We start from the raw sequence: 24926 nt of genomic DNA, 5'->3' as shown, positions 1-24926 counted from the left end.
ACCTTTCTGTAAATTATCCATGAGGACTCCTGGATCCCTCTATGCAGTAACATTCTGCAGTCTTTCTTCATTTAACTAATATTCTGAACCTCTGTTCTTTATGCCAAAGTGCACAACCTCTAATTTCCCACACTATATTCCATTCACCATATTTTTGCTCACTCACCTTGGTCTGCATTCCACTCTTAGACACAACATTATCATCCTCATCACTTGCCTTTCCACTTACTTTTGTGTTATTCATAAACTTGCCTATAATACGTTTATATTCTTCACGTCATTTATATATATTGTGAATAATTGAGAACGCAGCACTGATCCCTGCAGCCCTCCACTCGTTAAAGTTGCCATCTTGAACATGCCTTTTATCCCAGTTCAATGTCTTCTTCTATCCTCTATCCGTGGGCTCTTATCAAACACCCTAACTTGTAGTACCCTAGCAAATGCCTTTTGAAAATTCAACTATATGACATCCACTGTTTTTCCCTTTATTTATCTTGCATGTTTTCTCCTCCAGCATAATACAACACATTACAGCACAAGAACAGGCCCTTAGGCCCATCAAGTCTGCACCAATTCCTAATCCTTATGTAGACCCACAACTTATTGCCCATGCACACGGCTTCTATCCCTCTGTTCACGTCCCATTCATGTGTCTATCAATTTACACCTTCAATGTGGCTAACATGCCTCCTTCCACCATTTCAAATGGCAGTGTGTTCCAGGCACCCACCACCCTCTGTGAAAAATATTCCCTGCACTTATCCTCTAAACTTTCCCCTTCTCACCTTGAGCCCTGTGCCCTCTTGTAGTTGACCTTTTCCGTCCTGGGAAATAGCCTCTGACTATCTGTCCTATCTGTACCGCTCATAATTTTGAAACTCTCTATAAGGTTTCCCATCAGCCTCTGTCTTTCCAGAGAAAACTATCCAAGTTTATCCAACATCTCCTCATAACACAACCCTCCAAACCAGGCAACGTCCTGGTAAACCTTCTTTGCACCCAGTCAAAAGCATCCACCTCCTTCTGAAAGTGTGGTGACCAGAACTGGACACAGTGTTCCAAATGTATTCCTAGCTAAAATTTTATACAGCTGTAGCAGAACTTGTCACCTTTTATATTCAATGCCCCAGCCAATGAAGGCAAGCATGAATGCCTTCTTGACCACCTTATGCGTCTGTGCTACCACTTTCAGGGATCTGTGGACCTGTGTGCACCCAGTTCTCTCTGTATGCCAGTGCTTCTAAGGGTTCTGCCATTTATTGTACAATTTGCTCCTGAATTTAGTCTTCCAAAATGTGCCACCTAGCATTTGTCCAGATTAAACTCTGTCTGCCATTTCTCTGGCGAAATCTGCAATCTGTCCATATCCTGATGTATCCTTTGGTAATCCTCCTCACTTTCTGTAACTTTGCCAATTTTGGTGTCATTCACAAAATTACTAATCAAACCACCTACATTTTTCTCCTGATCATTTTCATATATTACAAACAACAAAGGTCCCAGCACTGACCCATATAGAACACCACTACTTACTGATCTCCATTCGAAACAGCACCATTCCACTGCTCCTGCCTGTTTTCTATGACCAAGCCAGTTTAGTATCCATCTAGCTAGCTCACCCCAGATTCCATGAGACTCTACCTTTTGTACCATATCAATTGCCTTACTAAAGTCCATGTAGACTGCAGCCACTACCCTTCCCTCATCGATCATTCTTGTCACCTCCTCAGAAAAACTCAGTCAAGTTATTGAGATGTGACCTTCTCCACACAAACCCATACTGCTTATACACAGGCCCATTCGCATCTAAAGGTGAATAAATCCTGTCTCTCAGTATCTTCATCAGCTTCCCCAGCACTGACATCAGCTCACCTGCCTGTAATTAGCTGGATTACCTTTGTTTCTCTTCTTAAACAAAGGCCATTCTCATGTTCTTTGGAACCTCAGCAGAGGCCAAAGAGGATGCAAAGATACGTGTTAAGACCTCAGCTATTTCCTCCCTTCCCTCCCACAGTATTCTGGGATAGATCCCTCCTGGCCTTGGGGACTAGTCTATCTTACTGTACCCTATTGTGTTATGTTGGCATGCTAAGAGCATTCACTCACTATTGCCTTACCTCAATATCTCTCACTTCCCTCACTTTGGTGAATTCCAATGGAAGTACCTATTAAGGATCTCACTCATTTCCTCTGGCTCCAAACAGCATTCCTCCTTTACCTACCCTTGCCCTGGCCACCCTCTTACTTCTCGTATATGTATAAAATGGCTCGGGATTCTCCTTAATCCTGCTCGCTAAGGACATTTCATAGCCCCTTTTAGCCCTCCTAACTCCCCATTTGAGCTCCTTCCGCTTTCTCTATGTTGTTCTGGACTTTGTCTGTTTTTAGTTGCCTGCCCCTTTGGTATGCCTTTGTTTGACTAAGTTGATAATTTCCCCTGTGATCCAAGATTCCTGAATTCTGCTGTTCCTATCCTTCATTATCACAGGAACATGCCTGTCCTGTACTCTAATCAACTGGCCCCTTTAAAATGCGCCCACATGCCAGATGTGGATTTACCCTCAAACAGCTGCTCCCGATCCACATTCTCCAACTGTAATAAATTTTTTAGGCATGATCTCCCCTTTTGTGAAGCCATATTGATTCTGCTTTCTAAATGCTGTGCTATTACATCCTTTATAATAGACCTACCAATTTCCCAATAATAGATGTTAAGCTGGCTGGCTGATAGCTTTTTTTTTTGTCTCCTTCCCTTTTCGTCTTTTGTTGGTCTTTAAAGCTTTTTCATTTCTCTGGCTAACTATGGTTGGCTTATCCCCTTCTTAAAATCCTACTTTCTCACTGGGATATGTCTTTCCTGTGAGCCATGAACTATTTCTTAAACATTAGCCATTTTCCCTCAACCACTTTTGCTGTTAAATTCCCTTCCCAGTCCACTCCAGCCAACTCTTCCTTCATTCCTTTGTAATTACTTTTATTTATGCTTACTGTAGCTGTTTCTGACCCAAGTTCCTCCCCCTCAAATTGAATACTAAAGTTTACCAACTATGGTCACTGTTCCTAGGGGATATTTTACTCTGACATTATTTATTAAACCTGCCTCATTACACATCACCAGATCCAAGATAGCCTAATCCCTGGTTGAATCCACAGTATGTTTGATGAAAGTGTCCCGAATATCCACTATGAATTCTTCCTTGTTAACTTTTGTCTGCTGTACTCATCCTTCCGTGCTACACATGCCTGGTCAGCATCAGTTTTTTAAAAATATTCTTTGCATGGAATATTTAGTTCTTTTGCTGATTGTCTTAAATCTGACTTCTACTGACTGTGCATATTTTCCTATCAAAAGCTGTCATTATTTTGAAAACCGTGATTATATTTTTTAAACTGCTTCTGCTCTGAGGATAATCCCTTCAACTCTAGCCTCTTCCACATAACTTAAATCTTCTCTTGATCGAACAGTTTCAAGGCCGAAGAGATTGCAAGAGAGTTGTTTGCTTCAGGACATGGTCGAGTGGTTTTGCTTTGGGACATACTCTTAAATCTTCTCTTTATCCTCTCTAAGACTTTAATATAGCTCCTAAAATGGGGTGCCTAGATTTAACCATAACACTTCAGCAAACTCCTAATCAGTGATTATTTTCAAACTTGCATATGATTTCCAAAATGCTATGATTCTGACAGCTGTGAGCTAGGGAAAATGGACCACAGTTAAGTCTAAGTTTTTGTTGAAGATTGAAGTTCCATCTCTCCCCTCCCTGCCATCCACCTAAGAGAGAAAATGTGTAGAGCTGTTTGCTGTTTGTGTCCTCCCTACAAATTAACTATATCTTAGCAGTTAAATGTGGGCTTGCACCTCTACTTCCTACTTTTGTATTTGTGTGTCACAGTGTCGTCTTGTGAATAGACATTCCATCCTCTATGAACTAGAATGTATTTTGTCTGCCCAACGTCTGGGTAAATGCAACAAAGAGGATTTTGGGTTTAACCTTGCTACTCTTATGCTCAGTGTACTCAACATGCGATCCAGAAGACAGATGAATATGCATTATGTAAGACTGAGGTTCTTACTACTAACTGTGAGGGGGGAAAAAAGCCCTGCCAAGTACATGAATAAACTTTACACAGAATGGTTACATTAATTACAATTTTTTCAACTCTCCTGAGTGATCATTTTATATGAAATGCTGTTTGAAACAGATCAGTAACTTGCCGCATGATTAAACATGGCCCTGGTTCGCCCTACTTTTTCATTATTTTTACTGATTTTGAATTCACCATTGAACATAGCTGGGGCGGCCAATGTATACAAAATTGGATGCACCTGGCACAGAGCTAGGCAGCAGAGGATATATAAAGTATCGCTATCCACTCCTGTTAGAGCAGACGGAATTTCATCCTGAAAATGAATGAAGACAAAGATCCTACATAGTAAAGGGATTTTTGCTGATTTTTGTTTATCTGCCAGAATGTGTTGAGTTATCTAATAGACGAGTCTCCATCTGTGTAACATCTGAGTAAACGACTATTGTAATCTAAAGGTTTATGGTCTAAGCATCTCCATTTTACACTGTAATATCAGAATGAGTCTGATCTATAATGTTTGAAAAACAGATGCCACAAACAAATTGTAACTTTGTTTGTGATCTGTGGTCACAAGGAATCTGATTAATAATCTAATCAACAAAGATAGTTCATGTTGTAATGCCCTAAATTTAAATTAGAGCCATTGTTGTGCAGTAACTGAATCAGTCAAATTCTGTTTTCATTACACAGGATTTCTGGTGTTGTGAGGAATATATTGCACGATTATGTCCTTGTTTCTGTGAAAAGTGCACAGTGGTCCAATACACCGAATAGCTGAGGAGTCCAGCTCAATCAGATGTACAGGAATTTGAAATGTTGCTAAGACTTCGAGAAATCTGCAAGTACTGAACACGCACACTGGACCTCCATGAACTGAATGTGTACACTTCTGTGTCAAGAGTCGACAGGTTTCACTCAGTATGCAGAATCTGAGCCGAACATGTAAGAACTTGGGTGAAGATCCATACTTTGAGAGACTGGGGATGCCCACTGGTTTGGAGCGGGGGCTTAATTCACATTTCACAGTTAGTAATTAGGTAGCATATTGTGGTGCAAAGAGTCATTTTTTTTGGACTACATCTTTCCCATCTTCCTTGTTGTTGGGAATTTGACAATTTTTTAAAAGCTGAAGTCCAAAACAGCAGCAGGTTTAAATGCAATAGCATCTACAGCTGTCAGAAATTTCATGGAGCAGGTCTGGAGCTCACAGTTTACAATTGGATTAGTGACTTGTCCTTGGTTCCTGTGCTGGAGGACTTCTATATAGTCAAAATTGTATATGATCTGTTCAGTCAGATTAATCAGTAAAACAGTGCTCCTGATGATGTTCTTTAAGTTTAACTCTAAACATATTGGATGCAAGTGGTTAACTGGCCTAATGAAGTGTTAAAAATGGTGTTGAGCATGTTTATCCAGTGAATGACTAAATTACTCTGTGCTTCTTGCTGGCAAGTTGCATTTGATGACTCGGGTGGACTTGGCTGTGTTTGCCTCCCATTGTTGTAGTGAGGAAAGAGATTCATCTAAATATTCAGTGGCTTTATGTGGAAGATAGTTTAGCCCTGGAGCTGCAACCCAGCGTGATTTTGGGGATTGGGAAAGTTTTTCTTTTAAGTGGGAGAATGTGAATACTGAAATTCTAGGTAATATTGACTACCTTGTAATTGTTGTAATGTGTATGGAATACTATTAGCACCAAAGCAAGAACAGTAACAAGCTGTTCAGCCCAAGTTTCATTCCAGTGTTTGAGTTTCACACAAACCTCCTCCTCTCCTCCTTCAGTTGACTCCATCCACATATCCTTCTGTTCTTTTCTCACTCATTTATTTAGCTCTGCTTGTCACCTCAATGTCATCTTGGGTAACAAGGCCCACATTCGAACACACTGGGTGTTGTATCTTTTTTCTCAGTTCCCTGCTGGATTTGTTAGTGGCTATCTTATATTTATGATCCTGGCCTCATTCTCCCCTCCAAATCAGGGTTTGTTTTCCAAGTCCACTCTAACAAACCCTTTCATAATTATACAGATTTCTGTCAGGTCGCCCCTCAGACAGAATTCTAACTTCTAATAATTCCTTAGAACTTTTTGGCTACCATTATATAGTGTCAGTCTGAGTTGGCTATTTCTATTTTATGATTGTTGCTGTCATTGTCATGATTAACCATCTACCCTACCTAAACATTGGGAGTTTCAATCTGGCAATACTGCTTTTGTTTTAATAATTTTACTGCAATGTTTTCTTCTGTTACTGCATTATAATTACTTCTGATGTGCTGATTTTGATGTTTGTCTCTGCAGTTAGGTCATTTTGTAACATGTTTGCCGTATACTGTTTGAAAAAAGTGTTTCATTTAATGATACCACTGTGCTTACCTTTAGGAGTTGAAGCTGATATTTGTTAGAGTGGTCTGTGGGTGATGTGTGGGAGTGTCAATACATGTTTCAGGTTCCCAATACAGAAGACGCAGAAAATAGTGCTCTTGGTCCAGAACAATAATGTTTTGTTAGTCTGTTGCATGGATCATTTTTTCTGCTAATCCCTCTTGTCAAGGGACCTAAAAAGACATGACAAAATATGTATCTTGTAGTTTCATAGTAAGGCAAGTCATTAGTAAAATTTGATCAGCTGCGTATGGAAAAACTTTACCAAATATTCATGGAAATTTTCTAATGTGAGATTCATTGTACCTTGAATTCTTCACTCTAATTCTTTCTGTTACTAGGTTTCACACCACGTGACTTGACTTGTTTCTGTATCGTGCTGTTCACCTGTTCATTCCTGATGCTAAAATAAGCCACACTCTTGCCCTGCACTATTTTTTTACATTGTAAGTAAAATTGGATTCTCTTAATTTTTGCTCATGTGAATCATTCTTAAGTTTCACAATAGCTGCAAAAAATGTATTTACAGAAGTAATACTGCCAATTATTCTGTTGCATATTGTGTAATTTCACCAAATTAGGACTGTTTAGTGTTAATAAAATTGTCTTTCCTGATCTGTATGTTTTTAAGATTCATTTAATAGTTTTAATTGTTTGATTGTCCCTTTTGAGTGTTGACCCTTACGTGCTTAGGTGTTGAGTTCAAATCTTGTACTTGCATAGAATTAAATAGTTTTTACAGCACAAAAACAGGTCATTCGACCCAACTATTTTCTGTTGCATTTATGCTCCATGCAAGATTTTTGGGATGAAAATATCCCAAGTGTACAGGATTTTACATTTTTGTCTATATAGTTATCAGTGGCTTAATTTCATAGCAGCGCTAACCATTGCTTACAATAAATGGCACAGTTTCTTGTTGCTTGAGTTACCAGCATACCTCATGGGCAGTGGGATATGCTCAATGCTTTTATCAATTTGGTTTCAAACCTATTGGGTAGAGGGGACGTAGGAGGAGTCGAGCAGAGGAGGCATTTCTGTGAACGAAAACTGTGCTTGATTCTTCTGCTCAGAGATAAAAGAGAAAATGTTTGCCAATCATGAGCTACCCCTCACCAAAAAAAGCAACATATTTAAATGTTCATCCACAGGATGTGTACATTAATGGTAAGACCATAATTTATTGCTTCCCAAATGCCCTTGAAAAGGTGGTGATGACTACTTTCCTGAACACCTGCAGTTTTTGTTTGGAATGGAGGGAGATGTTGTACCATGTCCAGATGACTGTGCCTTTTGAGGGAGTTTTCAGGTGTTGGTGTATCTACTGCCCTTGTTCATCTAGATACTAGAGATTGCTGCTTTGGAAAGTGCCATTGAGAAAACCTTGGTGAATTGTTGCATTTCATTTTGCAGATGGCATACATTGCTGCTACTGTGCATCACTCGTGGAGAAAGTGAATATTGAAGTTGATGAATGGGTGGCCATCAAGAGGGCTGTTTTGGCCTGTATAATGTTGAGCACCTCAAGTGTTGTTGGAGCTGCATCCATCCAGACACGCAGAGTGTAGTACATCTTACTCCTGACTTGAGCTTGTGGGTGGTGGATAGGCTTTAACAAGCCACATAATCAACAGCCTCTGACCTCTTGTAACTACAGAATTTGTATGACTGGCCTAGGTCTGTTTCTCTTGAATAGTAACCCCCAGTCTGATGTTAATGAGGGATTCAATGATGATAATGCCATTCAATTGCGAGGGAAGATGGATAGAATTTCTCCTGTTGGAACTGGTAATTGCCAGTTGTATACATTACTTGCTGCTTATGAATTCAAGCTTGGATGTTGTCCAGGTCTGGCTGTATATAGGAATGGACTGTTTCAGTGTCTGTGAAGTCGTGGATGGTGTTGGAGTTGTGCAATCATCCATGAATACCCCCACTTCTGATCCTTTGTTGGAGGGAAGGTTACTGAAGCAGCTGAAGATGTTTTGAGTCAAGCGCATTACCCTGAGGAAATCCTACTATGGTTGCCCTCTAACAAATACAACCATCTTTCTTTGGTGGGTATGACTTCACCCAGCAGGGAGTATTCCCCCAGTTCCCATTACTTCACCTTCTCCAGGGTTTCTTGATGCCGTACTCCTTCAAACGTTGCCCTGATGGTGGAGAGTCACACCTTACCTCTGGTGTTCAGCTTGTTGTCTGTATTTGGGAAAAACTGTATTGACACCAGGAGTTGAATGGCCTTGTTGGAAGTCACGGAACACTACCATCGTCCCAGTCTTTGTTTAATTTAACTGTGGGCTAGGAAGGGTTTGGCTCCAGCCTGTACGATAACGAAATGGGAGAAAGGAAACTTGAACAAGGATGAGTCATAGTCTCAAACAATTAGGCATTTATTGAAACAAGTTTTTGCAACAGTAACGAAAATGGGTTATGTATTTGAGAAGTTCAGTGTTATTTAGTCCTTATCTGTAAGGGATGCTCTCTAATATGCAAAATAAGTCTGAGAAGCAGAAAAAGGGACAACTTTGGTTTGCACATGATTTTGATCAGTGTGCAGTCTTGACAGCTGTAGTTGCCAACGTGTTCTTTTGTAATGCATCTCAGCTCCTATGTAGTCCTCACTCTAACTTATTTTCAGGAACTTAATTTTCAACAACCTCGTATTTCATCACTTTCCTTATATATTTTCAATATGTCATGATAAATTTATTTCTGAATACTTTATAGCTGATCTGTACATTGTTTTTGTGTCTGTTATGTAAAGAGGATATATTGTTAATGGAGTTGTGTGGTCTTATTTTCTTAGAGAAATAGTTGTGTTTTGATTTTGAGAGTGACTTGTATAAATAATTTTTTAGCAGTTAGACCAATGCTACTTCTATATTCAATTTTTGTTCTATGACTCTGGTTGCAAACCAGAAAAAGGATGAAAGATGTAACAATTTTGATAAGCAGCTGACTTTACTGACACAGTGTTAACCTTGTTAAAAAGTTGGCACAAATGCAAAACTGGATCTTTGTTCGATGTAGTAACCAATTCTAATAATTCCACTGTACCTATTTCATTATACAGAAAATCTGATCCAGCTATCTCATCATTTGAATGTACTGTAGACTTTTTCGATGAAGAAACAAGCATGTTCATTATTCATGTGTTGCCTTCTGGGCTCAAAAGAGAGCTGCAGAATCAGACTACTAGTGGCTGAAACCCAGTGGTTTTGTTTTACATCCAGTCTATCAGTTTAAGCTAAATAACATTTTAAAAGGCAACTGTATCTTTATATTTAACAATATCAGGAGATTCTCCTTAGGCTTCTTGCATGCACAAGTTAAGTGTGAGGGGTGGAGGGAAGAATTACCTTAATGGTCCATTTCAATAGTGCTAACTTACTGTTCATAAGTTCCAAATTAATTTTTGCATGGATGATCAACTGGTTACTTTTGTGTTTTTTGAATTGACAACTAATTCAGTTTGTTTTCCTCCTTTCTGCAGCTGTTCATGTAACACCTTTTGAGAATGAGGCTGAGAATGCGAAAGGCTTCTCAGCAGACAAACCCTGTCCATGCATCACGACCTGACAAGAAACGGAAGCGCTCAGATGTAGATGATTCAATACCTATTATGGGCGCAAAACCACAGAGAAAGGAAACTGGTTTGCTCTCATCAATTAAAAGACTTATTCGAGGAACTGCTACAAAGGTAAGATGACCAAATAGCTGTGGGAGCTGTTACTGGATCGCATAATAGTGTTTTGTAAACAGACTGACTGATAACTGAAATTATCTGCACTTTACACTGTAGCTCTGCAGACATCCAGAGTGTAAGAAAGAAATCAAAGGAAGAATGGCAAGGAGATGTGCTTGCCCTGTATTCATTTGTCTTAGCTGCATGATATTTATTGCTCTTCTATTCCTGATGGTTTTAACCCTGTTATTCACCCCTGTCTGAGTATGAAGGAACTTTTGTATCTCATTGTCTGAATTGCATTCGATCACAAGTTTCAAAGGAAGAAAGCTCACCCTAAAACTAAGGCCTGTCATTGATGCCTGCCTGTTGGGTACTATCTTCTATCTTGAGGTGTATTAAAAAAATAGATTTAACCAAATTGATGACCATTGTTATTGGCCACTTACCCAGCTCAAACTGGGGAGAGTCAGAATTGAGGCCTGGGTCATGTAATATCACTTAAAGAGTTGCTGATAGCTTTAAAGAATGTTGAGGTTGGTTGGCTCATCCAGATAGTTTGTTGTTGTTCTGCAGACGTTTCATTATCCTGCAGGATAACATCATCGGTGGAGCCTCTGATGAAGCGCTGTTGTGTCTTCCTGCCTGGTTTTTAAAATCTGGAGTCCATTGAGCTGCATTACGTCACTTCCGGTTTCTTTCGGTGGAGTGTATATGGAGTTGACTTCATTGTGTTTGTTGATGGCTTTCTTCGTGGAGTACCAGGCTTCTAGGAACTCCCGTGCCTGTCTCAGCTTTGCTTGTCCCAGGATCTTGGTGTTGTTCCAATTGAATTAATGTTTCTCCTTATCTATGTGGATAGGAATGAGTGAGTATTGGCCATGTCTTCTTGTACCAGTTGGTGTTCATGTACTCTTATTGTTAGTTTCCTTCCTGTTTGTCCAATGTAGTGTTTGTCACAGCCTCTGCAGGGAATCTTGTATATAACATTGCCCCCGTCCATAGTGGGTAGTGGATCTTTGGTTAATACTGTAATACTGTTTGTTCAGCTCCCATTCCCGGATGTCATGGTAGAGCACAGAACAAGTGAGGAATTCCAAACGAAAGTACACAGCAAAGCCTCACACTCTGACCAAGTACTGAACATCAACAGTAACCATCCTAACACACAAACTAGCTGTGTGTGAACATTATTTAAATGGGCAACAACACACCGCAGCAGCACAGTACTACGCTGAGAGGAAGAATACCTCTTCCAGGTATTCATGGACAATGGATATGCAAAAAAACTGGGCCAGAAGATGCCTATTACATGAGCAACACTAGGAAGATACTACACGTCCCGACACGCTCATCACGCTACTTTACATGAGAAACACATCGGAACTAACCACAAGACTCCAATGACCACTGGGCATCAGAGTAGCATGCAAACCCACATCAACCCTACGATAGCTGCTGACCTGAACTAAAGATCCATTACTGACTATGGACAGGACTAATGTTATATACAAGATTCCCTGCAGAGACTGTGACAAACACTACATGGGACAAACAGGAAGGAAACTAACAACAAGGGTACACGAACTGGCTACAAAAAGACCTGACCAGTACTCACTCATTCCTATCCACATAGATAAGGAGAAACATGCAATTGGAACAACACCAAGATCCTGGGACAAGCAAAGATGAGACAGGCACGGGAGTTCCTAGAAGCCTGGTACTCCACGAAGAAAGCCATCAACAAACGCGTAGAACTCGACCCCATATACACTCCTTTGCTAAGGAAAACCAGAAATGAGGCAATTCAGCTTGATGTCTCCAGAGTTTAAAAACCAGGCAGGAAAACACAAAGCGCTTCATTGCAGGCTCCACTGATGATGTTACCCAGCAGGATAATGAAATATATGTGGAACAGCAGCAAACCAGCTCGACGAGCCAATCAATCTCAACATCCACAACCGGAGCTACAAATCTACTCCAAATGCTTAGAGCTTTACAGAATGAAAAATTTGGGGCGTTTTTCTCCTCCTTTCAACTCCCGCTATTGCCTCATGGTTCGTCATTGTTGGAACATAGAAAGCACAGCACAATACAGGCCCTTCGGCCCACAACGTTGTGCTGATCTTTTACCCTAATCCTAAGGTCTATCTAACCTTCAACCATATCTTATATTATCGCTCATATGCCTGTCTAATAGCCGCTTAAATGCCCCTAATGAGGCCGACTCTACTACCCTAAACAGCAACTCATTCCACACCCCTGCCACTCTCTGACTAAAGAACCTACCTCTGATGTCTACCCTGTATCTACCTCTACTCACTTTAAAACTATGTCTCCTCATAATAGCTACCTCGACCCTAGGAAAATGTCTCTGGCTGTCCACACTATCTATACCTCTGATCATTTTGTACACCTTATCAAGTCACCTCTCATCCTTACTCGTTCTAAAGAGAAAAGCCCTAGCGCTTTCAACCTTTCCTCATAAGTTCTTCCCTCCATTCCAGGCAACATCCTGGTAAATCTCTTCTGCACCTTTTCTAACACCTCCACAACTTGCCTGTAATGAGGCGATCAGAACTGGACACAATACTCCAGATGTGGCCGAACCAGGTTTTTGTATAGCTGGAGCATAACTTCACGGCTCTTGAACTCTTAATGAAAGCTAACACACTATATGCCTTCTTAACAACTCTATCCACCTGGGCGGCAGCTTTTGGGAAACTATGAACATGAGTCCCAAGATCCCTCTGTTCCATGCTACCAAGAATATTTCCGTTAACCCTGTATTCTGCTTTCAAATTTGTCCTTCCAAAATGAATCACCTCACACTTTTCAGGGTTAAACTCCATCTGCCACTTGCCAGCCCAGCTCTGCATCCTATCAGTGTCTCTATGAAACCTCGAACAGCCCTTTGCACTGTCCACAATGCGACCCACCTTCGTATCGTCGGCGAACTTGCTAATCCACCATTCCGCTCCTTCATCCAAATCATTTACAAAAATCACAAATAGAAGAGGACCCAGGACAGATCCTTGTGGTGCACCACTCGTAACTGAGCACCATGAACATAAATTGTTGATCTGTCTTCAAGGAATAAGCTGGTTTGTATTGATGTTACCTATCTGCAAACTTGAGGAATCAGCTGAGAAGGCTGGTCACGTTTTCCAGGAAGAAGAAGGCTTAGCTCAACCCTAGACTTAGTGCTGTAGGCAGTCTGTAACAGAGGCACATTGGGTACTGGAAGATAGATCCTGAATGTATCCAGGAGTATGGGGAGAGCGGGAGTATAGCGCCGAGATAGAAGCTCAGCCATGATCATAACAAATAATGATGTAGGCTCAATGGACAAACGGCCTACTCTTGCCCCCTTTGTTTATACGTTTATGTCTGTTGTCAGGTTGTTTTCTTGAATGGAGGTTGTTGCAAGTTAAAAGGAAGTCTTCCATTAACAAAAGTAAAGAAAGTACTTTGATTTAAAAATAACATGGATTTGATGATGTGATTATTATAGGATGCCGTGAGATCTAGGAATCATGATATGATGCAAAGTGACTATGTTGCATGCTGCAGGGAGCGTTTGGTGATGGAATGAAAAGTCAGATCCAGAAACTAGAATCTGGTTGCTTAATAATATTTCAATTCTAAAGCAAAAAGACGGTGATTAAGTTTGTTGAATGTCATGAATTTCTTGTTTGGACAGCTGTACTTAACACATTTCTCATGCAGGATTTTGATTAAAGTTGAGCATTGTACAAATTAACTGGAACTGAGATTGTCATTTTTAAAAGCCAGTTATTGGAAAAGATCTATTTGTAGAACAGTATCATAGATTAGTTCCAAAGTCTTTAAAGAACAATGAAGTATAAAGCAATGAAATCTTTGATCTGAGTACCTTTTGATATTGACCATATATAGCTATATTTAATCAGCCTGTTCAGACACACCATGACAAACTCCAAGAGCAGGTGTGACTGGAACCTGGCATGCTAACAGTGCATCACAAGAGCTCTTTGACCTGCTTAATACTTTGATTCAAAACTTTGGAATTCTGCTTTTTTAAAATTAGGTTTTACACACAAATACTTTATTGGATTGTTGACATGAAGGATTTAATCAATTTAATTAAATGAAATGCTGTTTTAATGATTTTGTTAATGTTGTACATTTCCATGTTCATTTAACCACTTAAAAGAAGTTTATTTAAAACTGCAGCATAAAAGCACATTAATACTAATTGTCCTGTTACAATGCTGTTAAGTACAACTCTGCTTTTGCAGACTAACTAGATGCCTTCCTCACCTTCCTGCTCTTGTAGAAGAGGGAAAAATAATCTCAAGCAGTGGTCTGAAAGACATACCAATGTCTGGGCGTGAGTTGCCATTCTGCTGGAGATGGCTTAGAAATCCATATAATGCCTTGAAGAATGCATTTTACTGTAAGGGACAGTGTGGAATAGTTTAAAATCTTAATACAATGAAGCCTGTAGAAGTTGGGAAATTTGAGAGTTTTTGAATACTGTATATGTCCACGATTTTGCAATTGCTCTGGGTTTAACCAAGGAACCAGTGTGTTCATGTGAGAAGTATGTTTTGAATGAAATGTGAAAAATGCTGGTTGTTTTGATGTCTGATCCACAGGCAGAAGCAGAGAATCCTCCGAAAAAGAAATGTAGACTTGACTGTGACCTAGATGATAATATGATCACATCAACACCTCATACTGGCCCAAAACCCAACAAACCAATCTCCAGAGTAAGGCGGAAAAGTCAGGTGAATGGAGGTCAGTGGAGACAATTTCTGTCATTTGTTGTGTTGCAATCTTCTTAGAGACTGAACTTTTAAGAAGAAAATCTTACAGTTGCTACTTGAAAGGGTTACATGGTAAGATTTCATGTTTAAAGATTTTTACTATAACGGATAGAACTATATTTGTAAGCAGCTGAGATAACAAGGTGTAGAGCTGGATGACCACAGCAGGCCAAGCAGCATCAGAGCAGCGAGAAAGCTGACATTTCAGGCCTAGACCCTTAAGAAGGGTCTAGGCCTGAAACATCAGCTTTCCCACTCCTCTGATGCTGCTTGGCCTGCTATGGCCATTCAGCTCTACACCTTGTTACCTCAGATTCTCCAACATCTGCAGTTCCTGCTTTCTTTGGAAGCAGCTTCTGCTTTAATCCACAAAGTAGAATGTTCATTTTTTTGCTTAGCAAAACCAAAACGAACTTTGCACACATACTTTACACTGTCGTTCTAAGTAAATGTTAAATTCTGAAAACAACTCTTAGGAGGTTAAAAAAGTGTTTCTTCTATTCTTTTCATATCTCAGCCGACTGCTTTTAATCTCAGAACTGTCTTTCGTGAATGAAGTTTTGTTTTGCTGCAGATTTTCTCTGTTAGAAGCTGAGAGAATTTTTTAAGCCTTATTTCAATACGTCATGAATTTGGTCTCTTCAAGCACTAACTACCATCTGCAATACTAGATGGTGAACAAAAATGTTTTGCTGCTTATTGCTGCTCTCTTCGTCATTGTTTGATCTTTCAAAGATACCTTGCAATCCATTCCCATTTAAAAGCCTATGTCAGGCAGCATGAATCTCACGGGTCTTGTATCTAGGTAGGAATTCTGATAAGCTATCTTTGACACCCAAATTCTTCTTTGTCTTGCAAGTGAGTGGATAGTTTGCTGCACAACTGTTCACAGTGTGGCATTCTGAGCATTTTTCTGCGGTTTTGGAGATTGTCAGTCTGTTCACTGTTCACTCAGGCTCGTGCCATTGTTTCCATCTGTAAATATCTTGTACCCTCTGCCCAGTAAAACACTGTGGGCCCCCTTAATTTTTAACGATCAAATCATCCAAGCTTATAGTCAGGCAGGTTTCAAAACAGGTCTCATCACTCTCTTTATTCTACCTTCAGTTAAGGACACATTTCCAAAACATCATAAAACCTCATTAATGTACTATTTTGAAATGTGTATATTAATTTCTGATGTCATTTGAGAGCCATCCTTTTGCATGCTATACTGAAGAATGATTTACAAAGTTAAAGGCATTCCTAAGTATTTCTAGAACAGAAGCCAGTCTTGTGATCCTGTGGGAGGATGTCAGTGTTTAGATTCCACAACGCGTGTTTTCTAACCCTATCAATATACTGTTCTATTTCATCTGCCCTCGTGATTATCCCTTAAATGCACCCATGCTCTTTGATCAACAGTGCCTTGTGGTAGTGAGTTCTGTATTTTGACCACTCCCTGGGTAAAGAAATTCCTCTTGGATCTCCTATTAGATTCTTAAATGACAATGACAGCTTCTTTGGAAGTTGAAACAGAATTTACCCAATCAAACTCTTTCAAAGAAAGTAGCTGTTCAGTCGGAGAATTTCTGTTGGTGAAAACTATTGCATTTTTAAATATTTATAATCTCTGTTCAGTGTTTATTTATTATTTATATTCTTTATCATTCTTTGCATACATGATTTGTTCTCATTAAAATGAAAAACGGAACACTCCTCACTTAAAGCATTCAAAATTGAGGAGTTCCACTTTAGTTACTGGATATTTATAAAGTTTACCTTAGTATATTCTTTCTTCAGAAGAACTTCACTTACAAAATCACACCCATTCTGCAATCTAGTCACCACATGTTCCCTGTTAAACTTACTACGCTATATTTGAATGTGACACATTTGCTCCTTATTCTGTGATATGTGTTTTTGGGAGGCAGTTTACAATTGTTTAGCAATCAGAAAAGATTGTTTTGAAACATCTAAAGAATTGTGCCAATACCTTGAACAAATGGCATCTGATGGCACTAATTTGCAAGTATTCATTTGTATGCAGTTGACCACAAGTAATAATGGGAACTGCGGATGCTGGAGAATCCAAGATAACAAAGTGTGAAGCTGGGTGAACACAGCAGGTCAAGCAGCATCTCAGGAGCACAAAAGCTGACATTTCCAGCCTCTCTGATGAAGGGTCTAGGCCCGAAACGTCAGCTTTTGTGCTCCTGAGATGCTGCTTGGCCTGCTGTGTTCACCCAGCTTCACACTTTGTTATCTGCAGTTGACTACAAACCCATTTATAAGTTAAAGCCAGTGGAAGGTCAGATAGTCTGAGAAAATTAATGTAGCGCTCAATGAGGCAAAATCGGCCTCTCGAGCTCTGTGCGATGAAAGATGTGTAAGTGTTTTGCTGCACTTGGAGGTAGGTAACAGAACTCTTTCTTAAGAGTGAGATTGAGAGAAGATGCACAATATTTGTATTGCATGCACTTGGGAAAGTAATTCACGTAGCTTAAATGAATACTTGCTGAGCCTGTCCTCAAATGACCCCTTAAGGGGGGCATTTAAAAAAAACTGTTATGCCTTTTAAATATGAAGTTTGGGAATATATATTTGTTGTGCATGTTATATGCTCTGTAGGTTGTACAAGCAGTGTAATTTAGCAGTTTCAGCAGTAGTTGGGATAAATGATAGTAGTTTAAGGGCACGAAACTGGAGAGTTTGATTAGGTGATATGTTGGTTTAGATACAACAAGATTGTGCTTGTGTTCCCCTCCTTCAGGTACCTGCCTTATTGTGACAGTTTTATTCAGAGATCACTTTACTTTCCTCAGCAAACAAACTACTATTTTCCAAGAAGTAAAAATGCACTGCACAGAATTTTTTACTATAATTCCTATTTTATTAAGAGACACATAAATGCTGCATGTTTTCAATGATCCAGTGTATTTTGAACAGGATTTGTCTTCCACTGTCTCAAATCAAGTCTGACCTCTGAGAAATGAAGGAATAAGCATACAGATAATCTGCATGTTAACTCACAGCTGTGAATAACTGCCCCAAAATTAAAGTTTTCCTACTGTATATCCTGAACGTAAAGAGCAGCATAGAGTACTTGATTCCAATTCTTGTTTATAAATCCACCAGCCTTGGAACTTAAATTTGCTGGATGTTTTACTCGAGCAAGTTTGTTCTGTGTAAATATTTTCTCTTTCATTTCAGTGATGCTTAAGGTGCTGTTAAAAGTGAGCTATATGCGTTGTAACCAAGCTTGTACCCAATTGGACTACATAGGCTGTTACCACATGGACTGCAGCAGATCAAGAATGCAGCTCGCCAACACCTTCTCAAGGGCAATTAAGGATGGGCAGTAAATGCTGGCCTTGTCAGCAGTGCCCACATCCTGTGAGTGAATACATGAAAAAATAAATTTGAGCAATATCGATCTAAATCCAACAGATTTTTCCATAGCTTTTGGAGGTTTCTGTGTTTTCTCTCATTTGATGCAATGTGGATAGGAGAAATCTTAAAACCAATTCCTGATTTATGTTTGCATCTCAAAATAATGAGGGCAAGAATTGTTTTAGTTAGAAAGATTTCAGTTTGGTTCATAAATGTGAACGAATTCCAGATTTTGAATTTTTTACGGTAATTTTTTAAAGAACCATTCATAATTCACTTATTCCTCAGTGAGTATTGTGTACTTTCCCTCGATTATTCTGTGAAGTTGAATCCTTTATATGTAAAACTGGTTGGCATCCTGTAGCATTTTTCATGAACAAAGGTAAAAGTAAGTCTTTCCTCTACTGTCTCCATTCTTTTTATCTTAGTTATGTAAGATTTCATTCTTCCTCAACTCTTCACCATAAGCCTTTCGTTTTTTTCCTCTCTGCTGTGCCTTATCTCTTCCCTTGGCTGTGCCACCAATTCTCTTTGCTTTTCATATATGATTCTTTTGTGTTGGATCAGCCTTCATGGTGATTATTCCACGTGTACAAATAATGCTATATTCTATATATCAGGTCAGACAAGTCACTTATTTCATGTGCGCCATCTATCATAGTTAGGTAATGAATTGTAGATTTTGGGATCATTACCTGATTTTTTCAATACTTGCTGTTATATCAGCCAGAGGCCAGGGGATGTTGAGCTATGGTATATGGAATCCTCTACCTCCTTGCCTGCAGACATTTCTGAGATTTCTGCTTGAAGCTGTTTAGGCCAGTCAGACAGCATGCAGCCTAGTCTTTCAGTGCTCTGTTTCTAAGGCCAAGCCACATTGGAGTGGATGTTAGGTTAAGAAATTTGGGAACTGACATGGGCAGATGCCCTCCATGAGAATCGTGTGGACGCTAAGTATGTACATGCAAAATTGGAGCAGAGAGAATGAGCAAGAGCATGACATTTGGAAAGGAAATGAGAACTAAATTAAGATGTATTAATCACAGCATACATTTAACTAATTTACAAGTACATTAAATGCAGTCATTACATAGTGTCCATTTATAGTGGTCAGGATGTTAACATTGCGGCTGGGTAGAAGCTGGCTGTAGAATTGCTTTTTAGGGGAATATGCAGTCAGTTCAGTCTCAAACACCGTGTTCAATTAGAAATGATACTGAATATTGTCACTAAAATTTGATAGGCATCTGACTGTATGATTAGTATGGGAATTTTACAATGATAAAAGTGCTAAATAAATATGTATTGCTGTTATAGTCCAATAAAACCTTTGGTTTTACAGAATTCTGTGTTTCTCCAGATATGTTGTAAAACGGATTTGCATGGAGCAACAAATCTTACATTCTGAAGTAATAGTGAACGCCATGGACATGACAAAATATTGTGCAAGTTTAAAATTTACAATGTGCCACCTTTTCTTTCCTCCCCTCTCCCTGCCCTGAAACATTACACTTTATTTTGTCTGTGGAAGACTGAACCAGCTTTATACTTTCATAATTATTCATTTCTGTGTAATGTTTACATCAAGTTATAAAGTCTGTTTATTTTGTTTTAGAGACGGTAGGCTACAGCAGTAAACAAAATGGGAAACTACCGATTGTTACCGATGTGGTCAGCCCTCCACGAACTGCCTTACTGGGAACTATCTTTTCTCCTGTTTTCAGTTTCTTCTCACCAGCAAACAAAAATGGTAAAGTATGAAATTAAATACCTTTGTCAAAAGCAGATGGACACTTGTAAAATTATTGTCCAGTAATATAGATTATTTAATGTCGTGTCTTTGTACATTTTTGTTTAAAGATGCCTTGTTAAGGTCAACAAGGGGGTTAGTTGGCTCATTTGGCTGGATGGTTGGTTTGCAGAGTGGTGCCAACAGTGTGGGTTCAATTCCCACACTGGCTGTGGTTACCAAGAAGGACTGTCCTCAGCCTCCCCCTTTGCCTCCGGTGTGGCAGCCCTCAGGTTAAACCACCGCCAGTCGTCTCTCTCTTTCGGTCTTCCTTTATCTAATGAGAGTCCTGTGGTCTAGTTGGACTATGGCAACTTTATGTTAATGTCAGCAAACAACACATATAATACATATTTGAGTGAATTTGATTTGGCAGGCTTTATGTGTATTAAAATCGTACAGTATTTAAAGTGGCAATTTGGTCTGTTGTGCATGCTTCAGCACTTTGAAAGAACAGTTCATTTACACTTGCTCCCAATGTTTTTCTCATTTAAAATTTGTTCCATGTCAAGAGCATGACTAGTTGCTCTTTGAATGTTGCCAAGGAATCTGATGCCATCAAACTTTAAGGTAGTGTGTTCTAGATCTTAACAACAAACACTCCCTAAGTGAAGAACTGTCTCCTCATCTCCCCTCTTTCTTTGACTGCTTATTTTCAATTATCATAAACTTGCCAGAAGAAATATTTCATCTTTAATTGATCTATGAAACCCCTCACAGCTGTGTGTTCAAAATCATACGGTGGGTGACATATTTTCAGGGGCTAGGTGTGACGGTGGTGGGAAGAGGCAAGAATAAGGGAGCCACTGATAAGATGGGAGAAATTAAGTGACAAATGGATGACTGCAAGGCAGAAGTGAGTGTTGTAGGATAATCAAGGAGCAAAACTTAGCCTGGAGGAGCAATAACTGGGAAAAAGCAGATTCCTTACTGGCAGCAGTAATCTGGAAACAAAGCAATACAAAGTGTGCAAGGAAAACTAAAAAAAGAGTTGGGATGACTGTCTGAAATTACTGACTGTGGAATGTGCTTAAGTGCCTCATCAAAAGATGAGGTTTACTTTTACGAGGTCGTGTTGAACAGTATTGGAGGCTGAAGACAGGTTAGAATGGGAATGGGGAGTGGGCAGAAAATATTTTCTGTTATCCGACTTTGTTTCTGTGTCTTTGTTGCATATAACAATGAGCTTTACCTAAATTCAAGTGTTCTTTCTAACATTGTGCTAAAAGTGCTTCAGAGTGCTGTGACTTACTTTAACAAGCATGTCAGCCTTACAAGTAGCAGACTACTGAGGGATAATAACCTAACTTGACTTTTAGATGTCAAAGAAGGATTTTATTCAAGATGTCTGGGAAAATGGAGCTTCTTTGAATCTGTTGTGGAATCTACTCATGCAAAGGCCAGTGCAGGTGACAGAGCCTCATCATGAAATGTCATCCTTAATTATGTCCTGACATCTTGGAATGAAACTTCTGATCCAGAGGGAAAAGTACTATTAGCAAACAATAGTTTTTCCAATACTGTTTCCTTCTTTGGCCCTTCTGGCTGCAGTGCTTTGGTGAATATGCGTAATTTCAAAGGATGATGATGAATGCACTGTAGTGAATGACCCTTTCATTATGTGATGTGATCTGACTTTTATGATTATTTACAGGAACATCAGGTTCTGACTCTCCAGGTCAGGCAGTAGAGGCTGAAGAAATTGTTAAACAACTGGAATTGGAACAGGTGGATGAGATCACAACAAGCACGGCAACATCGGCCACTGGAGGACTGTATTCTGGCCAGGCAGCGACAGCGCAATCACATCTGTCCCCTGACAGCAGTTCAGATAATGTAGAGGACACAGTCACCAATGAACTTCATCCCTTGCCAGGTGCAGTAAACTTGTTAAATTAATAATTCTTTGTACTTACAAGTTCTTTTGGAGAATGAGCCTTTTGGGCTGCAGATGGATTGTTATGGAGCAGAAATCAGATACCAGACTACCTCATGTTTATCATCTCAAACTCTTTTCTGTGCTGGGTTCAGCCATGTTCTTAAGTGTTTGAACTTTCCATCATTGCTCACTTTGTGTTGCCATGAAGTGGATATGTAAGCATACTTTAGTACGTTGTTAGTTAAAATCAGTGGTTTGTCAAATTTCTTAACTAATGAGGAACATTGATATTTGATTTAGTTCTTTCAGATTTTAAATTCCTACTGGCTGAGTTTATTAAAGAAATTTTATGGTTCTAGCCACGCTTAAAGTGTTTTATTTCCTGGTTATTTCAAAACAAACACAGGCTAACTATCAATGGTAAAAGTTTATTGCATTTAGCAGATTACCCGCATCCTTTGATATTTTTTAATTTGATTTACTGAGAAATGATGAAAATCATCAGTATACATCAGGACTGTACATTACTTAAGATCCGTGAGTTTGTGTTTGCCTGAACTACCTCTGCATTTCTGTTCCTATAAATCAAGAGCCTATCTTACACACCTGATCACAGTTAAGGTTTGATATTTGAGAACACGGAGGCTGCTGATTAAGGTTCTGCTGGAGGTTAACCTATAAAAGTTGCACATTTATTAGCAGTTTTGTTTTAGAGCAACAACTGTGCTTTGCAATCAGGTTTTAAAAATATTTTTGAGTTGCCTGAAGCTGTTTAGCTTCAGTAGGGGAATTGATCATAAGTGAAATAGGAACGTAGCCATCAGTGGTAATTCTACTGTTCAGATCCTAGCAGTGAGTCGAGATGGTTGGTCAGTTGTCAACAGTGAATTGGAAGTGTTGTGGATTTTTCTACCTTATTTATTGGATTGCCAGACCTGCTGTGCAGACTTAACATCCTTCAAATTTAATTAAGCTCAATCACAGAGACATTTCCTACCTTCTGTCACACCCTAGAAAAGAGGATAAAATCACACAATACAGAAGGAGACCATTTGACCTAACATACCATACCATCTCTCTACCGCTCCACTATTCTTTCTGTTCTTCAGGTTGCTGTACTTGTTTCCTTTCTATGTTCATATTCAATTCCTTCTTGAGAGATCGAGTTGAATTTGCTTCAGGCAGTGTGTCCCAGATCCTAAATTCCTGCTTTAAAAAAAATCATTATTTTTCCCCTGCTTTTCTGGTAATTATTTTGTAATTTTTTAAATCTTCTACTTACTGATTCTCCTATCAGTGAAAATTATTTTCCGTATGTACGTCATAGAAACGCCCCATGAGCACCTCAGTTAACTAGTCTGCAGTATTCTATGGGCAGCTGACAACAATAGAATTGAGTGCTCCCCGGTGATCTTTAGTTGCCAGATATTCCTACTGAGGAATATACTGAGCTGCAGTGCTCACGATGCGCTGTATAACTGCATCGTCTCATCACAACATGCTCATGTGCATGAATCTATTAGTTGACTTTTGGCACTGGCCTGGGTTCTTGTTTATATTGATGGCAAAATTTTCTTGCAGTTAAACAAAGTTTCACATTCATAGCATTAAATCATGCAATTTAATAACAACTATTAGAAAAAATGTATCCATATTTAAGAAACCGAAATGGAAAGGGTACATTTAGCTGCATAACTGGGTAATATCTAGTCATAATTCATTTCTTATGTCTAAGGTAATACTTTTAAATTGATTAGTATTTTTGTTAAAATAGCAGACGCCATTTCAACTGGGCCTTCTAAGCATTTTTACATTTGTGTTCAGTGTAACTTTACGCTACAGGGTATTCAAAAGTAATTTCCTCTGAATTCACAATTTTTATCTTTAATTTTAACCTTGCTTTCTTTGCGTTGATTCAGATTATTTAATTTTAGAAATTTAATTTTTAATTTAGGCTTTGAATACAAGTATATGAATTAGGAGCAACATTATGCCTTTTGACCTGACAATGATTCGATCTAATTGTGGCCTGAACTCCACTTTCCGCCTACCCTTGATTCCCTTGTGATTTCTGCATTAAATTTAGTCAATAACTCAGTTTCCATTGATCTCTGGGGGTGTGTGGTCCAGAAATTTACAATAATCCTAGAGAAAAATATACTCTCATCTGTCTTAAATGGGAGACATCTTAATTTGAAACTATGTCCCCTCAGTCTGATCTCCTCAGAATCAAAAATGTTTTCCCAGCAGCTGCCCTCTCAAGACCCCCCACTTATGATATATTTCAGTGAGATTGCTTTTCTTTCATCTGAACTCCAGTGGATAAAGGCCCAAACTGTCCAATCTTTCCTCATTGATTTCATGCTGCTTTTTTATTCTTCCTGCCAAAATGGGCAGATTCAGCTTTTTCCAAATTATTCTCACTTGACTTATCTTAATCTCTTTGCTAACCCCTTAAGTAATCTCCAGAATTTATTTTGAATGCCTTTTTCTGTGTCATCAGCAATGTCAGCATACATTTGATAACCTCTTCCAGGCCATTAATATGGATTATTAAGTGTTGAGGGTCTATCCATGTGCCATTCTTACAAATATGAAATAACCCATTTTTTGCCTACTCTGTGGTTCTTGTAAGTTAACCAATCTTGTATCTGTGTTGATACGTTCTTCCCTACACCATGAGCTTTTATTGTGTGGAGTAAATTTGATGTTGTAATTTGTCAAATGTCTTCTGAAAGTCTCAGTACACCACATTTACATGTTGTTCATTAACTATGTTACTTGTCGCTCTCTTAAAGAGATCAATTAATAATATTCAAACACTTTTTTTTCACTGTTGCCTGTGCCTGATTGTTTTGAGATATTTTAAGTGCCCCGCTATTACTTCTATAATAGATTCCATCAATTTCCCT

The 24926-nt window shown here is 39.1% G+C and overlaps 1 protein-coding gene across 2 annotated transcripts in view; it reads left to right on the top strand.

Annotated features, from left to right (window-relative positions):
* Positions 1-24926, top strand: part of LOC125467230 (CTD small phosphatase-like protein 2) — a 65991-nt gene that overhangs the window by 20981 nt on the left and 20084 nt on the right. Inside the window, exons 1-6 of one of the 2 annotated variants that reach the window (XM_059639163.1) lie at positions 4783-5034; positions 6817-6921; positions 9972-10178; positions 14804-14945; positions 19962-20096; positions 21790-22011. In XM_059639163.1, the coding sequence (XP_059495146.1) occupies positions 9996-10178; positions 14804-14945; positions 19962-20096; positions 21790-22011 (682 nt within the window). In that variant the 5' untranslated portion in view covers positions 4783-5034; positions 6817-6921; positions 9972-9995. Of the gene's footprint in view, positions 1-4782; positions 5035-6816; positions 6922-9971; positions 10179-14803; positions 14946-19961; positions 20097-21789; positions 22012-24926 lie in introns of those variants that run through there. The other variant, XM_059639164.1, reaches the window with a different exon arrangement.

This window comes from Stegostoma tigrinum, chromosome 33 (genome assembly GCF_030684315.1).
Source record: "Stegostoma tigrinum isolate sSteTig4 chromosome 33, sSteTig4.hap1, whole genome shotgun sequence".
In the NCBI taxonomy this organism is placed as follows: domain Eukaryota; kingdom Metazoa; phylum Chordata; class Chondrichthyes; order Orectolobiformes; family Stegostomatidae; genus Stegostoma; species Stegostoma tigrinum.
The sequence above is the reverse complement of the archived record's forward strand: the minus strand, read 5'-3'. Positions and strand labels throughout refer to the sequence as shown.